General features: G+C 54.4%; 1 protein-coding gene across 1 annotated transcript in view; it reads right to left on the reverse strand.

The window, feature by feature from the left end:
• LOC122372671 (protein O-mannosyl-transferase TMTC2-like) overlaps nt 1-26,639 on the reverse strand; it is a 59,743-nt gene that overhangs the window by 20,153 nt on the left and 12,951 nt on the right. The window contains exons 2-3 of the mRNA XM_043350183.1: nt 5,589-6,234; nt 1,291-2,059 (exon numbers count right to left, since the gene is read on the reverse strand). Of these exons, the coding sequence (XP_043206118.1) occupies nt 1,291-2,059; nt 5,589-6,234 (1,415 nt within the window). The remainder of the gene's footprint in view (nt 1-1,290; nt 2,060-5,588; nt 6,235-26,639) is intronic.

The following is a 26,639-nucleotide window of genomic DNA, read 5'->3' on the forward strand; positions in this document are numbered from 1 at the left end:
AATGAGGAAAATGGTCGAAAAAGGGCATGTTAATCAATGTGCAGCAGGTCGCCAGTCGTTCTGTGATTCCCCAGACATTAAAAATCAGGAAAAATTTCGCTTGCACGCCAAGCCTGTCGATGCCGAGCAGGACATACATTTCACTGGAAGTCATGCCACAAGGACACAAATACGCCCTAAATTTCCATCGCCCATTGGTCGGGTACCTGTCTTATGATGTCACTGCAGCGAAGAACGACTTTTACATTGGATTATCCAGAAACTATTTGATGAGCGACCGATAATGGCAGCAAACCGATGAATCGGTAACATAAAATGCCTGGCGAGCCTCAGTGCAGAATCGCCAGTGGTGCAGCCTATTGATTGCACTTGTCAACTTTACACACGTTAACTTTCATGCATTGAAATTCCGTCATTCCGAGCTAAAAAGAAAATGTTCCGTTTTAGAAACACACGTGCACCTGTGTTTCCCTCAATCACAGACTCGATCTCATAGTAGCTCCTTGTTTTCAATTCTCTCACATCCCAGATAAATATATAATGTACTTGACAACTGACTTCTTAAAAGCTGTTTAACAATAAGGTCAAAACGAACATTTAAAGGAACCCCATTTAACCGTCGCCGCTCGATATCTCCCTCCCCTGCAATGAACACATTAGGCCGCTAATCGATTGCAAGCTCTCATTAATGCACGATAGTTCGGCTCGCCCCGTGTGACCTGTCAGCGGGCCATTTTTACCCGGATCGAGGTGGAATGAGTGCCGCTTGTGTAATGAGCGGCCGTGCGCCTGCCGGCTGGCGGCTCCGCGTCACCATGCTAATGTGGCCCAGCCCGCCACTCGGCGCCTGATGAGTGTCCCCTGATTACATCGGGGCCACGGATTACACGACTGCAGTGTCCCGGCTCAGCCCGCCGCGGCACCGGCTGAGCTCTAACAATCCTCCTTAGAGTGGCGAGCTTCTTCACTGCGCCGAGTATACCTCATATGCTGGCCTTAAACCTAAAGCACTGGTGTGTTATCAGGTGCTCGTATACAAATTAAAATACATAGGCGTTTGTCTTAATTGTCATCGACCTATTATAGAATTCGACTACTATCCTTTTAGCCGCCATGTCGTGTAACTGCATGACCTCGAATAAACACGGTTTGTCTCTCAGTTCAGGGTAACTTCGCTACTTATTTTACTTTGGACCAGTCGGCCATTGAGCCGGATTCTATCCATCCCCATGGGGATGGATATGGATGGATGGTCTATGCATAGACCACCAGCCGTCCAATGGGACTCACCTTTGGGCGGGTTGACGGCGATGCCCGATCTGTAGAGTCTCTCCTCTGTCCTCCAGTCCAAGTTTCTCACATATGTGCGCGCTGTGAGAGCCACCAACAGCGCCACAGCCAGCGCGGTAACCAGCGCACGGCCTCGCCGGCCCAGTCTGGCCCGCACCGCCCGAAACCCGGCGGCCACCAGCAGGCAGTAGCCCATCGAGGGCACGTACAGCACCCGCTCCGCCACCACGAAGCCGACGTAGAAGAACAAGTTGGAGGCGGGCAGGAAGGGGATGACTAGCAGCGCGGCCCCGAGTATCACAGCGTCCAGCTGGCCGCCGCCGCCGGCCGCCGACGCCGCCGACGACTCGGACTCGGCGTCGGAGCCGGCGGCGTCCTGGGTGCGCAGGTAGGAGCGCACGCGCTCCACGTAGTAACAGCGCCGGTCGGCCTGCAGTTGGGTGAGGACGGAGACGGCCAGCGCGGCGGCGCCGGCGTACAGCGCCAGGGTGAGCAGGTTCCGCGGGTCGGAAAGGGACGTCACCAGCGGGATGGCGTCCATGGACCAGTCGAAGCTCAGCGTGCTGGGGCAGAGCAGTAGGCCCAGACTGACGGCCGGTAGGTGCAGGAAGGTGAGCGTGCGCACCAGCAGCGAGTCGCTGTCGGCGGCCGGGTTATCGGACGGAGAGAACTCGGGCGGCCGAGAGCCCATCACCAGCAGCCGGACCGAGAGCAGCACGGCCGACATGGCCACCAGCAGTGCGGGGCCCTCCAGCACGCGCCGGTACCGCTGTAACGAGACGGGGCACACACAGAGTCAGTGGAAGGACGAGTGACGAGAGGGGAGTGCAATGCAGATCGGAGAGTTAGACGGTGTGTGACAGTCGATGAGAACATGTCAATTCAACTTTGGCTCTCCAGCGGCCATATGAAGTCATGAATTGTCGGCTAGTCGGTGGTCATCGTTTTTCATATAAGAGAAGGCTGAGACGAAGATGGCGAGGATTGGTGGCGAAAAACACAGCACTTTACTCAGGGAGGACAGCAGTGGATACAAGATTCATGAGATTCATCGGTTCTTTTACGGGTGTTAAGAGACTGGAGAAACATGAGGATTTTCTACATGTATGCATGAAGTCATCAGAGCCCAACAGATCTCTGAAGGAAACATAACAGCTGGGCATTTCAATGATTTTCACTTTATTTGCTCGTATAATTCCACCATTCAATAAGCATTCCGATTTAATTCCGATTATACCTATTGACGGTCAACCATTATTTTGATGTCATATGTAAAGCAGCCAGGATAAAAGCTGTGTTTTTGTTTAGCAGCCTAAGGGACGCTTTTTGATTCAGTTGAGCGTTTGTCGTGAGTTTGGCACTGAGCACTTGAGCGGTTTCCGGGGTGTTTAGAGTTCAGGTTGCAATATCCCTGACAGCGTTAGGTGAACTGAGTGACCCCCGGAGAAGCTCTGTCCACGTGTGACTCCGTCATGAGTTGGCTGCACCAGCTATACACGCCCTATCGATGGCTGTATCGTCAACAGTACACGTGCTTTAGGGCACCGTGCAAACACCCGAGCGCTTCTGTTTGACCGATTCATCAGGCCTGTGTGCATACATAAGCAGAGCAAGCGGTATCCGATCGAATACAAACGCTTGAATGGGAAATAGGTGCTATGCTTCTGAGCAACTGAAGAATGAAGAGCAATCCAGATAATCCTTATGATCACGCGGGAAATTTTTCAGCAACAAAATACACAACCATCGACCCGAAATGTTGAAATATAGACATTTGCATAAGTAAGGGTTCAAGAGCTGGCAGCAAAGCTGCTATCAGCCCTTCACTAAACATAAACTTGTCAAATATCATCAAATATTATATAAGGCGCTCAGGGTTATGAGAATGATGAGCGCAGCCGAAACATCCCGTAGACCGTTTAACAATGCGGCGTCTCCCGATTGTGATTGATACGAGCGGCAGCGAAAAAATGGCCGTAGATTATACTGCTCCGTCAGTTTTACGAGGGTGTCTGGCGGCCGGCGGCACCCCTTTCACCACCGCGTCACTCCCCATATGTATCAATACCAGCCTCGCAAAAGGCATCAATAAGCACTATGCAGCTTTTACGAGCGCGCTGAAGGTGCAACAGTAGTTAAGCATCGATGATAGATGACCGGCATCCCAGTGATGTATTTTTCATACCTCGGCGCGACCGTATCTCGGCACGACACCTGCCCAAATCGCCGGCGACATCGCGCTCTCTCGGCACTCGGCCGGCCGCTGCAACGCGCCGCGGCTCGCCGCAGTGCGCCGCCGATCGCCGCCGAGCCAGAAGCGGCGCGGAAGGCCGACGTCATCCATCACGGCTTTGCGGTAGAATATCATGAATAGCGCGGCCGAGCGGGGCCGGTCGGCCCGCGCGCCGCCGCCGCCGCCGCCGCCGCCGGCAGGGCGACACCATCGGTGTGAGATCGCCGCCGCCGCGCCGCGTCCGTCATCGCGCCATCAGCGTGACGATGTGACGGTGTCGCCTGTCAGGCGTCTCCGTCGGGCCGGACAGCGGCGCCGTGTCGCGGCCGTGTCCCGGCGCCATTAGGTGGCTGCAGGGGCCTTCTGAGGGCAGCCTGCCGCCCCTCCCCGCGCCCCATACAGACGGATGTCAGTCGCCCACAGTCCCGGGTGTCCCAGATAAGGTGTCGGCTTCGAACGGCGCGCCAAATATGGCTCCGAGATCGTCAGATGCGGGAGAGGAGTAAATTTATCCACTGGATATCAGCTGTCTATAAATACTGAACCCGCACGAAAAAGTTATTTCGGGACCGGCTCATTCCCTATTTTTGCCGCGTCATTTGTCTAAGATTAAGTAAGCTCGGTAACGGTGTGTATTCCTTTTACATATTACAAGCTGCTTTTCAGAAAAAAAAAACTCTTTGATCTGTGATCCTAAGCAGCTTGACACTTTGCACGGAAGTCGGTAGGTACTCGTCAGGTGCGGACAATCTTGCGATTAACATGCAGATATGTTGCATTCTACCCTTCACTGGGACCTGACCGACGTCACTATAAAAAGGAAGCTTTTGTGCCGACTAGTTAATCATAGGAAACCCAACGAATGGGACGTCAGCCCGTCCTTTTGATATGATCACAGCGAGCTCCCGAGAAGGCTCAGCAGCTCAGTGACGCAATGGGACAATGTCCCCAGTCTGACCCTGAACACTCGAAACACAACATGGGTCACAACTTCACCGCGCATCACGCACCCATAACCCGTCATCATTCTCAGCCCAGAGGCCGCCGTACGCCGCTAATTTGATAAATGGTGTTCAGTCTTCGCGAGTTGATGGATGAGCGCGGCGACCTGTCGGTTTTGGAGGCATTCCTGGCCACGAGTTTAAGACATTAACCATCTCGGCGCGGCCGGTGACGATCCGCGCACCTCGGCGCGGCGGGCGCTGTCAACACGCGGTGTCGCTCGTTTATTTTGTGTGCATTCCAGCCGGCATCAGCGCGCCGTGGTGCCTAATTGGGTATTTGCCGAGTGGCGAGGCGGTGCAGCCGACCAGCCGCGTGATGCGAGCGGCGATATGACGTTTGATCGATTACCAACAATGCAATTATACAGATAAGGCTGTCATTCAAACGAAGCACAGAAGTAAAAACAGGTAACACTTCTCAATGAATGCATGTGATGCATGTGATGTTATGCTGCACGGGACATTATCTATCTGATCAACACAAGTGAGTAAACGGATGACAAGGTGAAATGATTGCGATGCTTGGGCAAATTAGAATTATGTTTGAATATCGCAATTCGTGAAAATAGGCATATTTTAAACGAAGCCGACTTTCAACGGCCACCTATAAGGATATCTTTATCATATCTGAATATACAAAAAAGCTTGATCATGAAGATTCGAGACATTATTGTTTATCCCTTCCTAGCAAAATGAATAAATAAAACGAACAGACAACGCAAACGCCAATGAAAAGGAAATATAAATCTATTAGTTATTACAGTCACTTTATGATGCATCCGTAACCGTTTAAAGTCGGCCTAACATCCGTAGGTCCGGAAAGACTTCACCTGCCGGGCTCGTAACAAAAAATTAAATAGTCTCGGTATGCCTATCTCAAAATGTGGATTAAATGAACTAACAGTAACAGTTGAAGCGAAAACAGAACTGCTATACAAAGAGTTGTTTGCAAGGCAGACAACTCTTATTCCTCTCGTAAACACACATTGCCATCCAGAGCTGTCCATGAAATAATAATAATAATCATAAAATGCAACCGGTCATTTTTCGGGTAGACTTACCGCTGAGAAGAATTGTGAAAGATCTCTCGTGGTGAGTTTGTTGTATACTAGCAGGTCGTACACCACACAGACGCCCATGACTGTGATGCCATGCTCTTTCGTGAGCATGGCAGCCGCGGCGAGGACAAAGCACGCCAACAGATGTCGCCAGTGTCGCGGCGGCGGCGGCAGTGGCGCCGCGTGGTGGTGACCTGACGCACTTCCATTGCGCAGCGCGGGCCGCACGGTGTCGCGAGCGTCACGCTGCCGCAGATATCGCCCGTACGCGGCGAAACTGAGGAGGAACAGGACGGCGGCGCCGACGTCGGCACGTCCCACCACGCCGGCAACAGCCTCCGTGTGCACGGGGTGCACGGCGAACAGCAGCGAGCCGAGCCAGGCGGCCGGCGAGGCGGCGCCCAGCAGCTGCGCGCACAGCTGGCCGAACAGGCCGCAGGCCAGGCAGTGCAGCAGCACGTTGACCAGGTGGTAGCCCCAGGGGTGGAGGCCGCCGGCCAGGTAGTTGAGCCGGAAGCTGAGCACGGTGATGGGCCGGTAGGACTTGTGCGAGCCGCTGTGGCTGAGCGGTGTGCCCCAGAAGTCGTCCCGCAGCAGGCTGGAGAGCGGCGTGCTCGGTAGGATGTCCGGGTTGGTCTTGATCGCTCGGCTGGGAACACAGATGGCGAGACGGGTCAGACATGGAGACTCATAGGCATGGAGCGTCACTTCGAACGTTTGGTCTCAGGCTCCCATTGAGTTTTGAGAACAATTTGGTGACAAGACTCGTTCGAAGCATTGTATTTGGTGCCCTCGGGAGAAAGTATTCTACATGGCTATAGAAACGTTACAATTACGGTTAAAATGGCTTCAACAAACCGTGAGAAAAATGTCAGGGAAGGAACGTTCGGCAGAACTGGATGGAGCCGTGCACTATACTCAAAGCAGCTCCGAAAGGCACTTAGTGGTTGCGGCACCATCTGAACGAACGGCTCGGCGAAACAATAAGCTGCTGTCTGTTGCAGCTCCTAATCAGCACCATGGGCCGGCTAATGTCAGAGACGAGCCCGCTAAGTACGGCCGTCGTGTTTCGCCATTCGTCACACACCGATCTCAAATCGGCAACGGCTCCCGGAATTAACCCTTCCCAGAAGGAGTCCGCTCGTGGCGCCCCGGTGCCGTGTTGCGCTGGCCTAAACGGCCGTAAACCGCCCGTTACGGCGGCCAAATGTCCCCCGCCAAGCCCCGATCAAAGCTGGTCGGCGGTCGTAAAGTCGGCGGCCTTATTTGGTTCCATACGTCTCATTTCACACTAATTTCGCATAGCTGAGTGATGGTCGCGCGCAGGCTGTGCAATTTGGCAAGTGGGGATGCTTGTTGAGTTGGTAACTTGGTAGAGCAATGCGTTTCGAAAGCATGCGTCATTTATTGCGGTTTTCCGGTGGACAAATAAGTGGATAATTATTTAGCAGTCAATTGTCATTGCTTCTAGTGAGCTCCTCTTTAAATCGATGAGCAAAGTACCTGAAAATTTACTTTATCGTCTTATCAGCTTTCATGGACATGATGCAGACAGACTATTTTAGAATGCCTGAATTAGTTCACCCGTCAAAAGGGTGACTCCGATAAATATTTTAAAACCACGCACCGTCATCGGCGATTTATGGGAATGCTGACACTCGACACGGTACGATAGTTCAGTGCCTACTATATAGTGTCACATTCGACGCAAGGCTGACGTTAGCCGCACCGATCATGCCATATCAGCCAACCCGTCCGTCGACATTCTAGCCTAGCGACTCTGTGCTGCGACTATACAGCTCCCCTTGTGACGGACCAGGCGACATCGTGCGACCAGGCGCCCCCCTCCCCCGCGTGACAGTCCTTGTCACAGCCCCTCTGTGACGGTCGTGTCACACGCCCACGAGTAGCGATGATTAGTGGCCCTGTGTCGGTGGGCCAGCCGCCTCGGCGCTCACCGGTTCTCACGGGCGCGGCCATCTTGGCTGGCGAGGCAATGACAGCTCTGCGAGTCGGGTTCACACGCCCCCGAGTTGGTGGGGGCGGCCGCAGCCCGCCGGCGGCTCGTCATTTGCGGTGACACGGCGCCGACAAATTGGCCCCTTCGATGACACACCGTGTCACCACTGCCGGCGTGGAGTGTGGACACGCCGGAGTGGATGGAGGAACTCGCACCGGGGATGTGTGAAAGTTGGGGTTTCTCGAACAAGCTTTGGCTTCAGCTCTTGAGGGCAATACAGATTATAGATATAGCAGTTGAATTGTTAGAGAATTTGGTTATTACACCCATGTTATGAAATAAAATGTATTTTAAAATGTCTTATGATAAGCCGCTTATTTTTTACATTTAGGTACACCTAAACTCTTAAAGCTTAACGTCATACTTTTTAATCAAAGAAACACCTGAATTTCGAAAGTGAACAAAAAAGCAAATCATGATGGGCAGGATGACCGATTTGAACAAAAATGGCTAGTTAGCATCGGATAAAAGGCGTTATACCTCATACTTTCATCATAAATATGGGTACCTAAATGGGTAGCCTATACATCTACTAGAGTCGGAAATGGCCATGCCGCATCCATCGCAGCCCTTAAAAAGATCGCCTCGGGCGCGTATTTCACAGAGCTCCCGCTGACGTGGTAAACAAAACTGTTAGGTCGGTCCACTGCGGCCGATATCTCGCAGCCGCGGGCACCGTTCTGCGTATCAGCGAACATAATTGTTATTTTACGATACGGTAATAGTGGATAAATATAGCCGGGCCGATAAAACGCGCCGTCTCGCCTCCATGCAGCGATTAGAGCGTTTCCTGCGCGCTGCTGGGTAACGGTCACGGCGCGGCAGAGCGGGGGCGATCATCACTGGAGATGCCGTCTCCATCGGACGGGGTAAACTGAGCAGCGCTGTCCGAGACGGACGGATTGACAACGAGCAGCGCTGTGGCACTGTCAGCAACAGGCCAGTTGAGTAGCACCGTCTGAGACGAACGGATTGAGCAGTGAAGTGACAACGCCAGTCGCGGACGAACTGAGCAACACCGGCTGTCACGGGCGAACTTAGCAGCGCAGTCGGTCTCAGGGACAAACCGAGCAGTGCTGTCCGACATCCGTGTCGGGCACCCATAAGCCTCGGTACTCTTGCCGTGGATTTGGTCGCGGCCGCTGCCGCCACCAGAACGGCCACCGCGTTACCCACGAGGGCCCGGGTCGCACCCGACCGCCGACCGTCGGATGCCGCGGTGCCGACACGTCGGTACACAGTTGCTGATTTGCGGCAGCCGGCAGACATTATGAGTTTCGTGAATTAATTACAGACATCCGTGCAGTCCCCGGCAACAGAGGAGAGTGGCGGCCGGCGGCGGCGGGGCGGCCGGCACGGCGCGGCACCGCCAGGCCGACCCGCACTGAGAATCCATCATCTAACTGGCAGTCTTCACGCGACCGAACCCTAACGACCGGGGTTCACACAACGTCTGGCCTTGGTGAGCCGGTACCAGGGCGGGGTGTTCAGGGAACTCTGCCTCGGGCGCCAGCAGGGCCGGCCCCAGCGCCACACAGACGGCCAGCGTTTCGTGTCCCTGCACAATTATCATTTGGGACGGAAATTCGTCTGTCGGCAGTTCTGGAAGAGGCATGCAGTGCAACCGCCGGGTGTTGTAAAAGTAATGATGCTGCGCCCAGTCGTAAATTCGAGATCGAGTCGGTACGGGTGGCGAGGCAATGCGCGGATGGTGGCTCAGGAGAATGGACCACACTGCCACTTATCCTAACCGCCGCCAACTCGAGAGAGGAGACCGCGTGCGGAAACTGCGCCAATTACAGCCGCATTTCATCACCGTCCGCGCCTCCGCTGCCACCAGCGCTGCCGCCGCCGCCGCCATCTCCGAGAATCGGCGACGAGCAGCGGCGCGGAGCTGCAATTTGCGGCGCGGCGGTCGGCTTGCATGACGGCCTGCCATCGGCCATCGCCAGGCCGACCGCGCCGCGCCCATTACTCTCCATTATCAGAGGTTTCCCGACCTGATGCTCAGCGCGTCACGTGACCTGCCGTTCAGCGCGTCACGTGACCCGGCCAGCCGGCATCACGTGACCTTCGGCCGACATCACGTGACCACCACCCGATCGGCGTGAAAATCGAAAATGGACACATCGGTTACATCAAAGGGCCGGCTGTTGCGGCCGCCACCGCGGCGCGGCGGCTCAAAGCGCGGCGTGCAGCGGCGCGCTGGCGGCAGACATTGAGAGCGCGCCGGCTGATGGGGGTGTCGCCGGCGGAAGTCGACCTGCCGGCTCAGCAGCGGCCGGTAATGGCGCGTAATTGCAGTGTTTTCCGACGGGTAAGTGGGTGGCGTTTTTATTGCAGCCGCCCGGCATGTTTGCGTTTCCGACGGGGACAAAAACGAGACAAATTGGCGCGACACTGAGCCGGTGTCACCGTGCCGGCGAGAGGAAGGGGCTGAGAGGACGAGAGACGTCGGGGAGAGGAGGCGAGAAAAGGGCAAGACGTCGAGGAGAAGAGAAGATCAAGATGGGATATCGGAAAAGGACCACCAGATGCGGAGGACTCCGAGGAGACTCCTGGAAGGCTCCAAGTATATTTCAGGGAGACTTCGTGCAGCCTTGAGAGTGAGGGACAGGAGACGCTGAGAAACCGGATTTGAGGTCGGTGGAAGAGACGCCTGGATAGTTAGACCCTGACTTCCGTTTGAAGTCAGCATCTGTGATGCTGATGAGGAAACTGACAGTTTTGGAAGTTATCAATATCCCCTCCGACATTTTTTATTACACGTCGATCGTGATGCCGCAAGGCAAAAGCACCTTGTCCACCTTGTCCTGTCCACCTTTTTCCGCCATCATCCGTACCCCATTCATTTTGTTGAAAACCATTCCAGTGTCCTCTCCACACCTGCCCAGCTCAGTTCAGGAATCACCGGCATCCCTCCGGCATCACGTCCGCAATCGAGCGAGTGACACCACTCAAAACAGTTCATTCATGTCGGACCGGTGGGCTGTCACCATAACTCATCTGGGACGGGCGGGCGCCGCGGGCGGCGGGCATGACAGTTGACAGACCGCCACCCGCGCCGGCACGCCGCCGACGCCGGAGCCGTGGCCGCGGTGGCCGGGCCCACTTTATATGCGCTGCACCGGCGGCGGTGACCGACAGCAGCGGCGGGGGATGGCGCGGCGCCGGCACCGCGCCGCGCCGCTCCATTGTCATCGGCGACCATCCATAGCGGTCAGCGATCGGCCGGCGGGCGCGCCTTTTTGTGCCGCTTTTTACGCGCGCGCGCGGATCCCGCCGTAAGTGCAAACAAGCGTCCTCTGCGGCGACAGTGAACGCTGCGCTGAGCGACCGGTACGAACGGGAAGGCGCGACACAGACGACGGCCGCGGCGCCGCGGGTCCGCCGCCTCCCAGCGCACATTCCGAGCTCGGGGACGACAGTCGGTGACACACCAGGGAAATAAGCTAAAATTAGAGCGCTCTATTTATTGCTTCCGCTACTTCACCGTCTCCCATAGGGTCCTGTGTTGAGCTGGTGTCGAGGCTCTAAAAATGACGCCGATTTTTGCACCCTTCTCACGAAAACCGCTCGGACCGCCTGGAAACTAATTGTTCCGCTCTAAAAATTTCATGATCGACGGGAAAATGAACGAGGAAAAGATTGGTCCTGAAATAATTTTGAACTCCCTGTAGAACTTATCGAAATATGGCTGCAAACTAGGAGCATGTCAAAATCGACAAAACAATACAAATAAACTTACCGGGATTTTTTTATTTTCCATGCATCTGTGTATAAAATCAGTCTCTTTTTCGGAAAGAGCATCTTCTGTTTTATAAATAATTCCACAATTGCAATCGAGAAAAAAAAAACATTTCTGCTGTGACAGCAGTTTTGGCATTGTGCCAGTTGTGTGGCGTGCGCGGTGCTGCGTGGTCGTTGGAACGGAGTTGTGAGTATTTTCGGTGTTTTAAATGGTTGATGGCCATTTGAACCAGCTTTATATTATTTCCTACCAAATTTTGCATCAAATTATTGCTTTGAAAGACCATTGAAACCCCTTATCTCTTCATGAAACACGATCATATTCATCGTCGACGAAAATGGCGCGGAACTCCATGTGTGTTTCGATCGAAATAAATCGTAAATTAAATAATATTTGATGATAAGTATCATATTCTAGTGGCACATTTTCATAACATAAGGCATAAACTTTGCAAGTAAGTCAACATTGGATAATTGGATGCTTATTTTGCTCACATATCCTGGTAGTAGTCAAATGGCTCAATTGTTAGATAAATGTAAATATATGTTTTGGCTTGATGTTTGCTGTGAAACCACCCAGCCACTTGCTGGTTGAGTGGTTTTCATTACCTGATACTCATTTCTCCTTTTCCTTAAAAGAAACTAAAATTCTTTTCAAAGTAACCCATTTTTAGGAAAGGTGGCTTGCTCATTGACATTTCATGTTCTTGTTTTGTTATTGCTGGCAGTATTTTGATACAATAATGCAATATGAATTTTTTGCAATAATAAAACCTAAGACAAACTTAGTCAATGCGTCAATCAAACACCCAACAAAGATTGTGAGTCCTTGTGACGTGAAGTAGAATATTCTATGAATGTGTGTTATAGGATATTCCAAATTTTAAATTAATTTATTATTTGATACTGATAGCTGAGCATGTGAATTATGCCTCAATATAATTTCATTTTCTGGTTTTGAAATAGCCGGCAGTATTTTACTTCAACAAATGTAATATACATGGATTACATGTTGTTAGGTTATGTTAAAAGTTTAATAACAGCCAACAGAAGGGGCTGTTTCAGCAGATAATGTTTGTACCTTATGCATTACCTTTCTTTTCTGCAGGACCATGCTTCTGCTGGGTGGTCGACATTTGCCTCCTGAAGAAGTTGAGCAACATGAAGACCACCAGATGAGGTGTCTGCAGTTCATGTGGAACTCTGCAGACTACAAGTGTTATGCCAGCCACAACCAAAGTGCTGTGATCATGGAGGCATGAACCTCATGACAACACTTCAGATTTGCAGTTGTACCAAAGTGTGATTCAAACCACCTGTGGCATCTCACTCAATGCGTGAACAGTGTGAACATTGTGCAGTGTTCAGCTGCAACTAAGACATTTATTAGTGACCTGTTTTGCAATTAGCCACCAAAAGTATTTTTGGGCTGGCTGCTGTAATTTGTTGTGCACTGCGCAATAGTGGTAGTGTTTTGTCACTTATCAAGTTGTCAGTTGTGCATGTTGCATGTTTCTCTCCCCTCGGCCCTCATTATCAGTTAAGTGGTGAATTGGCATCACTCAGTCTCCCCAGATCTCCATTGACTGTCTGTCAACCACCTAACTTGAGATGGTATTTGCTAAAAGTGTCAGAAAAGAAGTGCTTGTAGACATTTTTAGGAATATGATCTCCGTTTCATGTGTGTTCCAGTGGTCATTTTGTCACATGTCCCATAGTGTAATAAATGGAAACTGTTGTTCCCTTTTGAAGGTACTCGCGGATGCAGAAAGCGTTGGGCCTAATTATTAAACGCACCCTCCTATCAGCGACGCACGAATTCGACAAATATCATCCTTTTTAGAACAGGAGGAAACGAAAACTTGTGAACATAGCTGTACCTACAACAGTGCATAAGGAATTGAAATTCTGGGAGTTTTTGAAATTCGGAGAAACTCAAGTTGTCGACAGGTATTCCCCCTTGTACGTCAAAGACCGCCTAAAAAACAAACGTCTACAAAAGAAGGCAGTATTCGTATGTTCGTTGCAATTGCAGCAGCCTAGCAACATGCATTGCGGTCCGATGGCGAATTACACTCGTGCTCAAAAACTATGCCGGCAACTGCCAATGCACTTAGGTCATAGGTGAGGAGAGGAAGGGTTATGTCAAATGTCAACATCATAGAAATGGCTTCATCTATTGAGCTGTGCCTATTGTACTATTGCCACATAATCTATCAACCAATCTATGCATTTCGTTTTTTGCAATCTACTCATGCTTTCACTCAAGCTTCAGAGTAATCATCCCATATTGTACGTCGGCGGTTTGCAATTGCTAGCCACGTCTTATCTCAGTTTGGTGGCCCCGCATCGGTCCACTCGGCCGCTCTAAAATTGACTTACGGAGGAGGATGGTGGCTTTTATTTTAGCTTCTCCGCTGACTGCGGGGAGCGCCGTCGCCGAGGTAGGAGCAATAATTAGCTTATGTTTGGGACTTGTTTCTACGCTTAATTAACATTTTAATGTTATTTTCATTTATTCATGTTAATCTTTGACGCATTGTCTTTCTATTGGTACCATCCACCGGTCTGAGAAGTACTGCCTTGCTGCGTAAGGGCCGATAAAAGATCACGCTTTTAGGGGTATCTCTTCAACATGGGGCAGGAGCAATTAATAGAGCGCTCTAATTTTAGCTTATTTCCCTGGTATGTCACCAACTGACGAACTAATCCGCACCGCAAACGAACCGGCCGCACCGGAACCCGAGACGCTGATTGGCTGATTGGCCAGCTCGCGACCTTGACCTCAGCAAGGCCGGTGGCGGAGTGCAAGGTCGGCACAAGGTCGGTGTCGCGTCGTTCCGGGTCCGACCGGCCTCAGTGACAACTGCAGCGGCCGCCGCCGACCGTTCGCCGCCGCATCTACAATGCTAATACCAACCAGTGAGCGCCATTATCACGACTCGGTCCGATCGGATCCAGGCGGGTCCGATCGGATCCAGGCGGGCCCGATCGGATCCAGGCGGGTCCGATCGGCTCCAGGCTGGACTGATCGGATCCCGACTCGGACTCTGATCTGCCTTTGGGTACCGATCCTCTGCGTGCCATCTGGGAAGCGGGACGCTCACACCCCGCCCGGGCGTGGGTTCAGAGCGGCCGCGGGCCACGCCGCTGAGACCGCACCACCGGCGGCGGTCTGCACAGTTCGAGGAAACGCCAGTCCGCTCGGCTCGGCTCTGCAGCAGCCGCGGCAGGCGTGACTGACAGCGGTAAGCAGCCAGCCGATCGGCCGGAGACTGCAACGCCCGGCCGTCAGCGACCGGCGACTGCAGCCAAACATAGATGGATAACACCGGGCCCGAGAGGTGTGCGGCGGCGGGGGGGGGGGGGGGTCGCCCACTGCACAGGCGGGAGGGGGGGGGGGGGTACAATGTCCGCTCTGCAGGGTGGTTGGAGGGTGAGATAGTCAGCTGGAGGCATGGTTTTATAACAATTTTGATTAAATTTACACATATTTTGGAACTTGTGAGATTGGTTAAGAGGTCGTAGAATGTAGATGAACAGCTTCATATCTCGTTTTCTACAGCATATCAATCAAATACAGCTTTAAAAAAGTAAGAACGATGTAACAGTCCACCGACCACCCGATTCAGGTTATGCAGCGTCACCCGTTGGCACGCCGCTATCGCGGTGATGACGTGCCACTGCTGCCCGTGCTGTCTGTGCCTATCACACACAAATGTATTCATTCATAGCCCATTCAGTCGTGTCCGGTACCGTCTAACGGCACTGTGGGGAGTGGGCGAGGGAAGGGGGCTAAGGTCGGCCCCACAGACCTCGACCCTGACCGTGACCGTGCGGCTCAGCAGCGCCGGTCGAATGACGCACCCGGGCGAAAAGAACCTAACTGCCGTCCGGCTAACCGGTCTCAGCTCCCCCTCCCCCCCCCCCCCCCAGCCCCCGCAGTGGGATGCCAAGATGAGCGGCGATAAACGCCGTGCCGGCCTCCGGAAGGTGTTAGCGTGCAATAAAAACGTCATACGCGATATAAGCCAGCAGCGCGAGTGACAACAGATATTACGCCGCCGGATAGACGGACGACTCCATTAGGAAGCGGGATAATTTGCCACCCGAGCGGCCCCCAACAGGATTAGGCGGGGTTCAGACGGCATTTGAAACGCTCCAGGAAACACGGATACGGAGGCGTAAGGCGGTAGTCTGATTGTTTCACGCCGTGTCGACTGGGGCAATACCGGACAGGTAAATTGACAGCAGTCTACACTTTGTCTCTATTGTGCAAACATCATTACAGCAGCCAGTTATCAGGAGCTGTACAGAGGTGCCGAAATGAGCACTTAATGACTGTGTTACGGCTGACGGCGGCACAGGGGGATGATATTGGCACAGGAGTCTGACGTTGGACTAGGCGGCTGATATTAGTGCTAAGCGGCTGATGTTGTACTGGTCGTTTGATATGGGTACCGCGGCGGCTGATATTGAACTGGTCGACTGACGTTAGCTGTGGGTGGGTGACGTTGGCACTTGGGCGGCTGACGTTAACACTGACTGACTGACGTCAGGTAGCACTGTGCGGCTGACGGTGGCACCGGGCCGGCACAGAGGCGGTCGAGGGCCGCGTATATCGCGCCCGGCGCGAGCCAGCGACGTTTACGATCGGCCACCGAGCGGCTGCACAAAAAGCGTCCGGCCTCATCATGGACAATAAACAGGGCCATCGCTCCATCCGGGCGCCGAGCCAGCTATTTTAATCGGCGCTCGGCGGACCGCCGGACGGTCGACGGGCGTTCCCCGAAGAGCGCGCCGGTGCCGGCGGCGGCTCGGCGGCACCTCTCGGCACCGCTCCTCGGACACCGCACAAAAACCGGCTCCCGCCGCCGCGCCGAGCGACCGGCCGGCCCGAGTGCGCTCCGCGGATATATCGGGAAAAATACACACTACCTGCCGCGCGTCGGCGCACGTTTCGACACCTCTGCAACATACATCAAAACACGGCATATTTCCGAGATTGAATCCGCACAGACGGGGATAAACACGTCATCCTCAGATGTGCAATGCCTCCATATACGCACACTTTGTGACGAAATCAGTGCTACTATTTGTCAGTGACTCAGTTCGCTCGCTAGGTGCCTGTCGGGTTGTCTCCGTCTGTGAGGGAGCCCGGCTGAGTCTCCACAGCCGCCAGTCTCCGGCCGGCCGGCGGTCTCCGGTCTGAAGTGCAGCGCTGCAGGTGTGGCCCAGCGCCGAGCACAGGTGTGGCTTGCAATCAGCACCGGCAGGGGTTTTGTTTAACTAATTGAGGGGTCACCGCCCATCTAGTCGAATTAGATATTAGTGTGGCACTTAAATTGCATTCCCGAGCTGAGGAAGGGGCGGAGCTCTTCGCAATGGTTGATAAAAGCATATCATGATATCAGAAAGGATTGCAGTCAGATAATGATTGCAGCACGATTTCCTGCTCAGTATCGTCGCTGTCGCAGCACCACACACGCACTCATCTCAGCAATCACCGCCGATCTCATCTGACACCTTCTCAGCTGCCGTCTCCCCCACTCTCCCCGCCCGCTTCTCCCCCGCTCTGGTGGGCATTCTCGTGCACCTCCTCTCGCTGCAGCCCGCTCTGCCCGCTCTGCCGAGTACGTGAGGTGGCCCGGTAAAAAGCCCGGCGCGGCCGGCCGCGGTGGCCGCCGGCTAGACGACCGGCCGCCACTATCATTTCTCCAGCACCGTGTAATTTGGCCGACCGGAGCGGCGCGCCGCGGCGGCCGGCGCCGCTCCGCCGCACCGCGCCGGGTGGGATACCGCCGCAGATGCGCCGCAGCACGCCGCAGATGCGCCACGATCGGCCGCACATGTGCCGGGCTCGCTCAGCCGTGCCAGGCCAGATGCAGAGTCCGGAGCCAACGGGCAAGGGCCGGGCGGTGGCGATGGTTTAAGTACGAAAATACTAAGGTATAAGCCTTATAATGTCTTCTTGAAGATCTCAATGTGCTGGCCTACATAATGTTTCCTAAGAGACTATCATCCATAAGACGCTATTGATAGTGCACTTAATATCGTGGGCGCGATATAAAGCTCAAATCTCTTCGCCGCCATGCATTGAACTCTGACGAAGTGAATTCCGGTGGATTTGACCATATCTGGCTGGAGTTGATGTTTATCTTGGTAGATCTGCGTGACGGGATATCAGTCAGATCAGCACCTCCGCTCGATCTGAGCACGTGGCGGAGGTGCAACTCCACAGCGGAAGGCACAGAGCGCCTGTACAGTACACACACTGGACCGCCACGTGGCTCTCTGGCGCGGTCTGAGCTCGGCGAGCGCGGCCGGTGCCGCTCTGCACACGGCCCGCCGTACGATGATTCATGTAATTGCAGCGTTAGTTAGTCCGGCCATCTGTGATAAGATCGCGGCGGGTGCGCGCAGCCGACCGGCCGCCGATGGCCGACCCCAGATAACCCGGTGACCGACCAGTGCGCACGGCCAGGACACGAGTCCCCGCTCGGTGAATACGGGATGACACAGCCCCGTCACTGGTAGCTTCATCAAGTGATGACATGTGCCGTTAGCGGGCAGTAAACACAGCTGATTGCTCGTGAAAACCAACGGCCAGCCCAGAGTCAAGCTGTCAAGATATCATCACCGAGGCGTTTAATATCCCGGGTGCTAACTATTGAAATTAACTGGCTCCACCCAGTGATATAAGGCGTCCCGTGCCCAGAGTGTCGGCTCCTTGGGTGAACGCTCGGCGTCGTGTCCCCACATCAGCGACACTGTGCCCACGACACATTCCCAGCCCTCCTGACATCCGCAGTTGTTCTGCCGACGCGAACGGCCGTTCGGCTGATGTGAACGGCCGTTCGGCTGATGTGCGAGCCGTTACAGTGACGTCCACGGCCATTGTTCTAACAATAACGAGCGCTTCTCTGACGGCTAGGGCCGTTGGCCGGCCGCGGTGCGCCGTTTCTCTGATGTGCACGCCCCAACACCGCCCCGGTCTCGCCGCGGCCGCTCCAGCCGCCGCCGAGGCTCGGATAAATTGATCCGCCGGGCGGGCGGTGGACGCCGGCCGGCGCGCACGGACCGAGGACCGCAGCGAGCGCCCTGCTTCCGGGACGGTCCACTCGAGCATGCAGTGAGGGGAGGGCCCGACAGCCAGTGCCGCACGGAGCCCATTTTGTCGCGCATGTGACACCGGCGAGCGCGTGACACTGGCGGCGGGCGGCCGTCTCCGATTGGCACACGGCGCGGGCCGTTCCCAGCGCCGGCCGACCCCCATTGTCGGCGGCGGCGGCGGTACAAAGGACGCGCCGCCCCGGCCGCGGGCGGCGCGGCGGCGACACGGCGCGCCCGCGGCCGCCGCCGCCGCCGCCAGGGGCGTAGGCAGGGGGGGGGCCACTGGGCCATGGCCCCCCCCTTGGGCGCCGAAGGCGCCCTTTGCGATTGGAGGGCGCCGAAGGCGCCCTCCAATCGCAAATGCAATTGTGATATAATCGAATCGAAAAACAATCGCGACTGGAGGGCGCCCTCCAATCGCGAATGTGTTTACAGGGAAAATACGGATAGAGGGCGCCCTCGGAGGACGCCCATTCCAAATACGCCCTCCAAATACGGTTGGAGGGCTCCCTCGGGCGCCCTCCAACCACATTTGTAGGCTGTAGCTCTCTAAGCGTAACGGTGGTCGCCTATGTAAGCCGCTGTCCTGTAAATAAGCGCCCTCTCACCCGAAGGCGCCCTCCTGTAGGTCGCCACCCTGCTACACATTGCCGCCCTTCTGCTGATCGGCGTCCTCATAATTATTGGCGCTCTTCTACCTATTGCGCCCTCATGTGAAATTTTGAAGGCCGCCTTTCTTCCTTTTGGCACCCTCTTGTTCAGTGCCGCCCTCCTACCTATTGGTTCCCTAGTCCTTCCTGTTGAATGCTAATCGGGGCCCTTCTCCTATTGGCGCCCTCGTGTTGATCGCCGCCCTCCTAACCACTGGCACCCTCCTGTTGATCACCGCCCTCCTATCTACTGGCACCTTCCTGTTGACCAGCGCCCTCCGCACAGACGCCCTCCTGTTCGTGTCATCCTCTTGAGCAAAGGCGCCCTCCTCACCATTGCCACCCCCATTTTAATCGTCACCCTTCCGCTCATTGGCGACTTGCAGTTGATGACCGCCCTCCCACCTATTGGCGACCTCTTGTTGATCGCCACCCTCCTATTGGTGCTCTCCTGTTCCTCGCCACCCTCTTACCTGGTGGCGCCCTCCTGTTGATTGTTGATCGGGGCCCTCCTACCTATTGGTGCCCTCCTGTTGATCGCTGCCCTTCTATCCATTGGCGCCCTCCTGCTGCTCGCCAACTTCCTACCTATCGGTGCCCTACTGTCGAAACTCGGGATGTTGATCGGGGCTCTTCTACCTATTAGCGCCCTCCTGTGGATCGCAGCCCTTCTACCTATTGGCAACATCCGTTGATCGCTGCCCTCCTATCATTTATTTACTCCTTTGGCATGTTCTTCAACTTAGTCGTTCTATTGCACATAGTTGATGTCTTGCCTGTGAAAACTGCCACAAATGAACGTGCATTCAGGCTTCAGCACAATGAATGAAGTACCTATACCTACCAAAACTATCTACGCTCTACGATGCATAAAACACGTCTTTGGTCTTAACGGATTGATCCTACTTTACGTGCATCATGGCATCTATATGTATTACGATTAAGTATTGTCAACAGGTTCGGCCGCAACAGCAGGCATCTGAAGTTTCGGTGATTGAAACTGGTTATGTGGGTACACTGTATGCACCTGTGAGAAGGCTATGAAGGCTGGTCTGAGGTAATTTGGATGATGTTTACGCATCTCGCGCTCCGGTATCAATCCGATACGGTGATCTGGTGCGTAGATATGCCACCGCCAATAAACTTTTATACATCGACACCCATGAGCCAAGCTTTCTATACAGTTTGTGTGGCAGCGGCCCGACCAAACCTTAGGTATTTTTATACCTTCAAATTTGGTAAAAGAGCGAGAGGAGCTTTGAACAGTGATCGTATAAAAGGCGTGCCTAAAAAGCGGAGGAAAAGGTTGTTTTCAAAAATTTCGCGCGCCTTCGGCGCAGCATTTCAAGACCACTTGACCTTTTGTGACCTGGAGTATAAAGAATACACACGATGCAAAATCAATGCAGCACGACCTATACGAGGTTACGCAAAAAAAAAACTGGTGGCATGGTAAAAAACGCCTCCCAACCCCCCCCCCCCGTTGAGTGATTTTTTATCTCGCGACCGTATGGCGCCCTCCTTGGGTGAGGTGGCGCCCTCCAAACCCTTGGCCCCCCCCTTCGCGATTTTCTAAATACGCCGCTGGCCGCCGCCGCCCCAGCTACTCCCGTATGATTTTATATGGCGCCTTTTGTTGGCGGCACGGCGGCGCGGCGCGGCGTGGTGTGGCGCGCTGGGCCAGTTGTGCCGCATCACGGCGAGGTGCACGCTGCAAGCCCCGAGCGGGCCGCCACCGGACGACCTTCCGCCCGCCGGCCGGCCGACTACGACAAAACACTGGTAACGACAGGGTGGCGAATGATATACAGGGTGTCTCAAAAGTTCGTTCACAGGTACCAGCCATGCTTTTTTGTCAATAATTCTGAATCAAAAAGAAATTAACAGTCGAAATTTTGCATGGGCATTGGTGACAACCTTCCTCAAGCAGTCTCATTGCTTTCAAGTGCATTCGACCCTTCATGAGCTCACAAAAAGGGTTCACCTCTGACCATGGGTCAGGCACGAAAATGTAGGTTGCAAAGTCGGGTATGTTGTGAAACTCTCTGTTTCAGGAGTAATGAGAATGGTTAAGTCGGAAATGACACATGGCTAAGTGTCGGCGAGGATGAGTGCAACATGATGATCATCTCATAAAAACGGTGGCTAAAATTTTTGAAGGACGAAACCATGCGAGACTAACGGCGTTTTGAACGACCCTCGCACGACAGCAGACTCGTGTTCCGGAAAGCAGCTGAAAATGCGGTCATAACTATTGAAAACTGGCAAGAAGGTCACAGACAGAGGTTACCCATTTTCAAAAAGTGCAGGTCATCGTAAAAAGACAAATTATAATTTAAAATTGTTTATAATATCTATAACGCTAATTTTTGGGGACAATAACACAAAAATCGTCAATGCCAAGGACACCTGACCCTCCAAAAGTGTCAGTTATTGTAAAATTTTATCTAACGAAGTTTTAAGAGGCAGATCTGCAGCGAATAATTTTCTTTTAAACACAAAATCCCGATAAAACCACACGATGGACAGGTTTGGGCCGTTTACAAAGCAGAAAATCTCCCGAGGAAAACACTCCGCAACCGAGCGAAGGTCTTGGCATGGGGAATGACGAGCGCTTGGAATTTGCAAAATTTGCACAATGTGTCTGAGAAACAGACGTCCGACACATTCTGCTACCATATGATGCGAAAAATTTACTCCTGGCACTTCCCGTTTGTTCAGGACTGGGGTCGTTTTGAAAAGGAAAATGGCGCTTGGGATGTCGGCGCCAGTCATTCATGAAGGAGTTAGCGCCAGAGAATGCCTACAAAATACTCAAGAATGGTGTCGATGCAAGCTGTCGGCTTTCAGGGAAAATCAGATGTTGCCGGGGAGCTAGTCAAAACTAAATCCGACGCAGAAACTGCAGGGGATTCCCCTGCAAGAGCTTGAAAGCTGGTAACCTTTTATCAGCCTCCGGCAGCTGACGGAGCAACAAAAATCGGTATGGGCAAATATTTTTAGAGATACAGCAAAGGGGTTGGTTTCCAACCTTCTTAATCAGTTGTCAAAGCATGCATATTTGTCTAGTGTACACACAGACACCAAAACCTTATACTTTTGGCCGGTTCTTATATGCTTTATTGGCATGGGAAATGTGTGAACGAACTTTTGAGACACCCTGTATGTTCTCAGATTATGGCATATGCCGGTCAGAAATGATCAGGTGGCGGCCAGCGGTGGGCGGCGGCAGCGGCCGCGCACCGCCAGCAAAAACAGGGCCGGACGGCTGGACGCCGGCAGGGCGGCGGGCGGCGGGCGGCGGAGAGCAGGGCGGTGGGCTGGGCGGTGGCCGCCCGATCGACTTCTCCCGCCAGAGAGGTGACCGCGCGGCGGCGGCCAGTGACGGCAGACGACGCTGTCCCGACATGGCCCGCATAAATCACTCGCGAGAGCACTCTGTAATAATGCTGCATGATTAACGAGCGCCGGTAACCGCCCGCGGCAGCTAATGTCCGCTCGGTCATTACGGAGCGGTGAGGCGAGGAGCGGCGCGGCGCGGCGCGGCTCGGCGCAGCGCAGGGCAGCCGCCTCCGCCAACGGTGGCGTCTCCAGCAGTGGCGTCTCCATCGTAATCCTTAGCGCAATCGACACCACTACCGTCATCAATAAAACCATCTCCACCATCATCGCCGTCAAGCTCCCTCCCCTTCCCCCACTGCCACCGCTGTCGCACCATCTCCCGCGCCACCGGACCCTCCACAGCGCCCTGCCACTGTCACTGACAATCACACCGCTTTAACATCCAATCAGCGCTCTGGCAAGTGGCGAGCCGTCGCGGCGCAGTCGGCGGCCCCATAACTGTCAGGCCCCCGCCGCGCGGCACGAGCTGTGACGTCACGAAAGGAGCGCGCGCGCGCGAGCCGTCTCTCCGTCTGTTTACGGGCGGGCGGGGCTGGGACAGCGAGGGGAGGGGAGGGAGGGGAGGTGAACAGGTGGGACCGCGCGGGACTGTGCGGGCCGCGCGAGGACAGTGGGGCCGCTATATGTCATCATTTGTCCCGGTGGGTGGGCGGAAGCCGGGGACGGTCGACGACGGCCTCCCGTCGGGTGGGCGTGGGGAGGGAGGGACGACCTTGCCCGTGGGATGGGGACTGAGGAAGGGACGGCCGCGCCAGTGGGGGTTGACGGACGACCATCTCATGGAAGGATAACTCATGTCTGTGACACGCCCCTTCCACGACACACGGAAGGTCTAATGTCTGCCCTCCGCTGTAGTTCAGTTCACTCCAACTGGAGAGCCCGTGCTCAAGGTCAACGTCCGGGGAGTTCCCTCCAACCACGACCACGACATTTTCCATATTGGGGTCTGTAAAAGTTTGAGGAAAAGGTTTCTGAAGCCAGCCGAATGCGTGCAGACCGGTTTTAAATAGGTCGGGCACCAGCCAGAAAGGAGCCAAGCTGACACGTATCACCCGTAGGATCATGGCAGGGTGGGGGTGCCTCCTGATGACCCTTACGTAAGTCCGAGCTGTCGAGTGTGACCCGCAGTGACCGTCCAAACGCTCTCGGATCTGCCGACCTGCCCGGGCGCCGGCTGGCAGGAAGCGAGATGGTCACGATAGGGCCGCATGCAGCGCAATCGAACAATACCACCCAGCCCACACATGCAGGCTTTTATTTGAGGTTCAATGTCAGCCAAATGTCACGTGCACTGCACTGACAACTGCCGTGCATGTCACCGCTACCGTGAAAGGCACGACATCATTCGGGTGGATTTTTAACAGACGGGCGAATAAAGAAAAACACCCTCCGTTCCAGTCGATTACTAATGCAGCGTGCTATGGGTCCCAGGCTATTGGGAATACATCCTGTCTGGATCATAAGAGTTCATCAAGTCTTCAGTGGTGTATTCCGTGATTCCCGAATCCAAACACAGCGTGATCTTTTTGTTTGTCCCAAGGTCCTGTACCTACGCCTATGCAAGTCCCGCGCCGATGTAAGACACTGGCTTGTGTCCCCTTGATGATCGCGAAATTTTCTAGCCAGCGTCACCTTATAAACAAAGGGTAGACGACAGTCCTACAGTCTGCAGACAGAACGATTGGCAAAAAAATTAACAGGGGCACCGAGCTCGCTCCAGAACGGGAGCAACTGAGACTCTCACCCGTGACCCTGGCTCCGTTTGATCTCACATTGGAGCCGATCCGTGCACGGCAGACCTGGCTCCGAGTCGGCGATCGCGGCCGAATTATGTGTTATCAAGGAGCACACTCGGCCATCCCGGACGGACCGCTAATCTGTAATTTATCCTTCGGCCGGCCGATTTGGGCAATTTCTCCGTCCAGTGTAGGGGGACAAGTATCAATTTGGGGTTGGGTAAGTGTGGTGGTGCGGCGGCCGATGTGCCATCGCCGGTGGAACGTTGGCGGTCGACGTCAGACAGCGTGACGGCCCGCCAACCCGACACACTAGACACACCAGACACCGCCGAACAGAGACCACCAGACACCACCAGACACAGCCGGCCCGACAGACCAGACACAGACACAGTCGACCCGGGAATTCCGAAACACCAGACACCGCCGACCCGACTCACCCGACACTAGCGTCATCCACCCCAACCCCGATTCCGCGTGGCTCGCGCTCTGTCTGTCCCTGCAGGAAGGGACGCGGCACGGTGGGCGGGTCAGCCCTGCTGGCAGTGTGCCAAGGTGTCGACGGCGTCACCACCGTCACCGTCAGCTGAGACGCGATTGACGTGCTGACAGCGCCGGAATGTGCAGGACCCGTGCTCACGAGAACTTTTACTGGCGAGTCAGCGGCGTGTCACCGCTATACGGATGGCATACAGACGGAGCTTTTCCGCGCAGCACTGCCGTTGGTGTAGGCTGAAAGGAGTACCTACGGTGTTTCCTAATGTTCTGCCATGAACACTGGGCGGGGTGTCCTTCAGGCGGATGAACACTTTGGTAGATAAATGGTCCGGTAGATGGTGGGCATTCAGGAGAGTGGCAACGCAGCAGCGTTCGATATCACGGTACGTTGACAGAAGTGTCCCTGCGGGGATAGCCGACATGAGACCACCAACAGTTCAGTGTGCAAGCGGCTAATGAATTTTGTAGCAGAGGCGGAATTTTCCCATGAACAGACTCCTGTATACCGCAGAGGTCTATGGTTTACAACGATCTATGTCTCATGCTCCATCGCTCCCGTAATGCAAACGCACCTCCCTGTTTTCCGTCGTCTGGCTTGATCCGGATGCACAGCAAAATCACCAAGTGGTGCGGAACGTCAAAAATTCACCCCAATATAACCGTAAAAAACGTGTCCAAGTTTCAGCGGGTCGGCAAAAACTGAGCATCGTTTCCGGCAGGCAGCATGCGGCGAGCGGCAGCCGTCGGATAAAAACGGCCGGCTAAAGTGACTCTTATTATGCCGACGCATATTGTCGGTCGGGTCGGAGGAAAATTAGCATCCTCCTGTCGACGGACGGATTAACCGTCGGACACAACTTCGGTGACGAGAGTGGGCCGGTGTCCAGCTGGCTTGTCAGTGAGTGGAAGCTAGGGCGAAGCAAAAAAAAAGTATGTTCAATGACTTTAGTGGCATTCATAATTCAGATACTTCATATAGTCTTCTGGCTTCTTCGCGGAAATATTTTAGATCATTTCTTCCTAATACTAGGTAATAGGTATGTCATCCCAAATGTAAAAAACGACAAATTACGTTTTTCGAGTTCGTTTGGAAGCTGCGGCTACAGCTTTGAGCAGGACCGGCTGGCCGCGCGCTCGGTGCCGTTCCCATGATGTGTGCCGACGTCGGTGGAGCAGTCACGATCTCGATCGACACTCGCTGTGATCGTCATACATATGAGGCCATTAGATGACGGCGCGACATGCCTCTCCGCCGCGGCGGCCGACACTAATGTAGCCAGAGCGGCCGCCGACCGACAGCTGCGCGCGCGCCGCGCCGCGCCACGGACGGTGGGGAGGAGGGGGAGGAGGGGAGGACGTGGCCAGAGAAAAAAGGCTGAGGAAGTGCGATAGGAATGAAGGTGAGCACGACGCGAGGGAGGCGAGGGTGGCATGCATATGGCGACAGGTATATATACGTGCCAGTGCCTTGCAAAGAAGGTAGCTAAAGGTAAATTAAAAATATCAGTTGTTTCATGTTTTCTTTATCTTGCCACGAGGAGTGAGTGAAGACGACTCATACAAAAGGTGGGTGGACTAGAAGAAATATAGAAACGATTGTCAGACGTCACAAATAAGGAGGCACATGCCATCCCAAGGGCCCTTGCCGACCCTAATGTCACTGATTTACATTCCGCACCACCAGCGCCGCTGGGCTGGCCCGGCCCGCCCGGGGGCTGGTCATTGTTCAACGGGCGCAGTTTATTGGAGCAGTCCGTGTGTTGATATGGCATTGGATGGGTATACTTATTACATAATGGTGCCCTGTCATGTGGCCAGACCTCACACTGAGTGCCTCTAATTTCCATGATGGAAAGTCCTGGTGGGGCTTGATGCCCGGCCAACG

Source organism: Amphibalanus amphitrite, unplaced genomic scaffold, assembly GCF_019059575.1.
Source record: "Amphibalanus amphitrite isolate SeventyFive unplaced genomic scaffold, NRLGWU_Aamphi_draft 001384F_arrow, whole genome shotgun sequence".
In the NCBI taxonomy this organism is placed as follows: domain Eukaryota; kingdom Metazoa; phylum Arthropoda; class Thecostraca; order Balanomorpha; family Balanidae; genus Amphibalanus; species Amphibalanus amphitrite.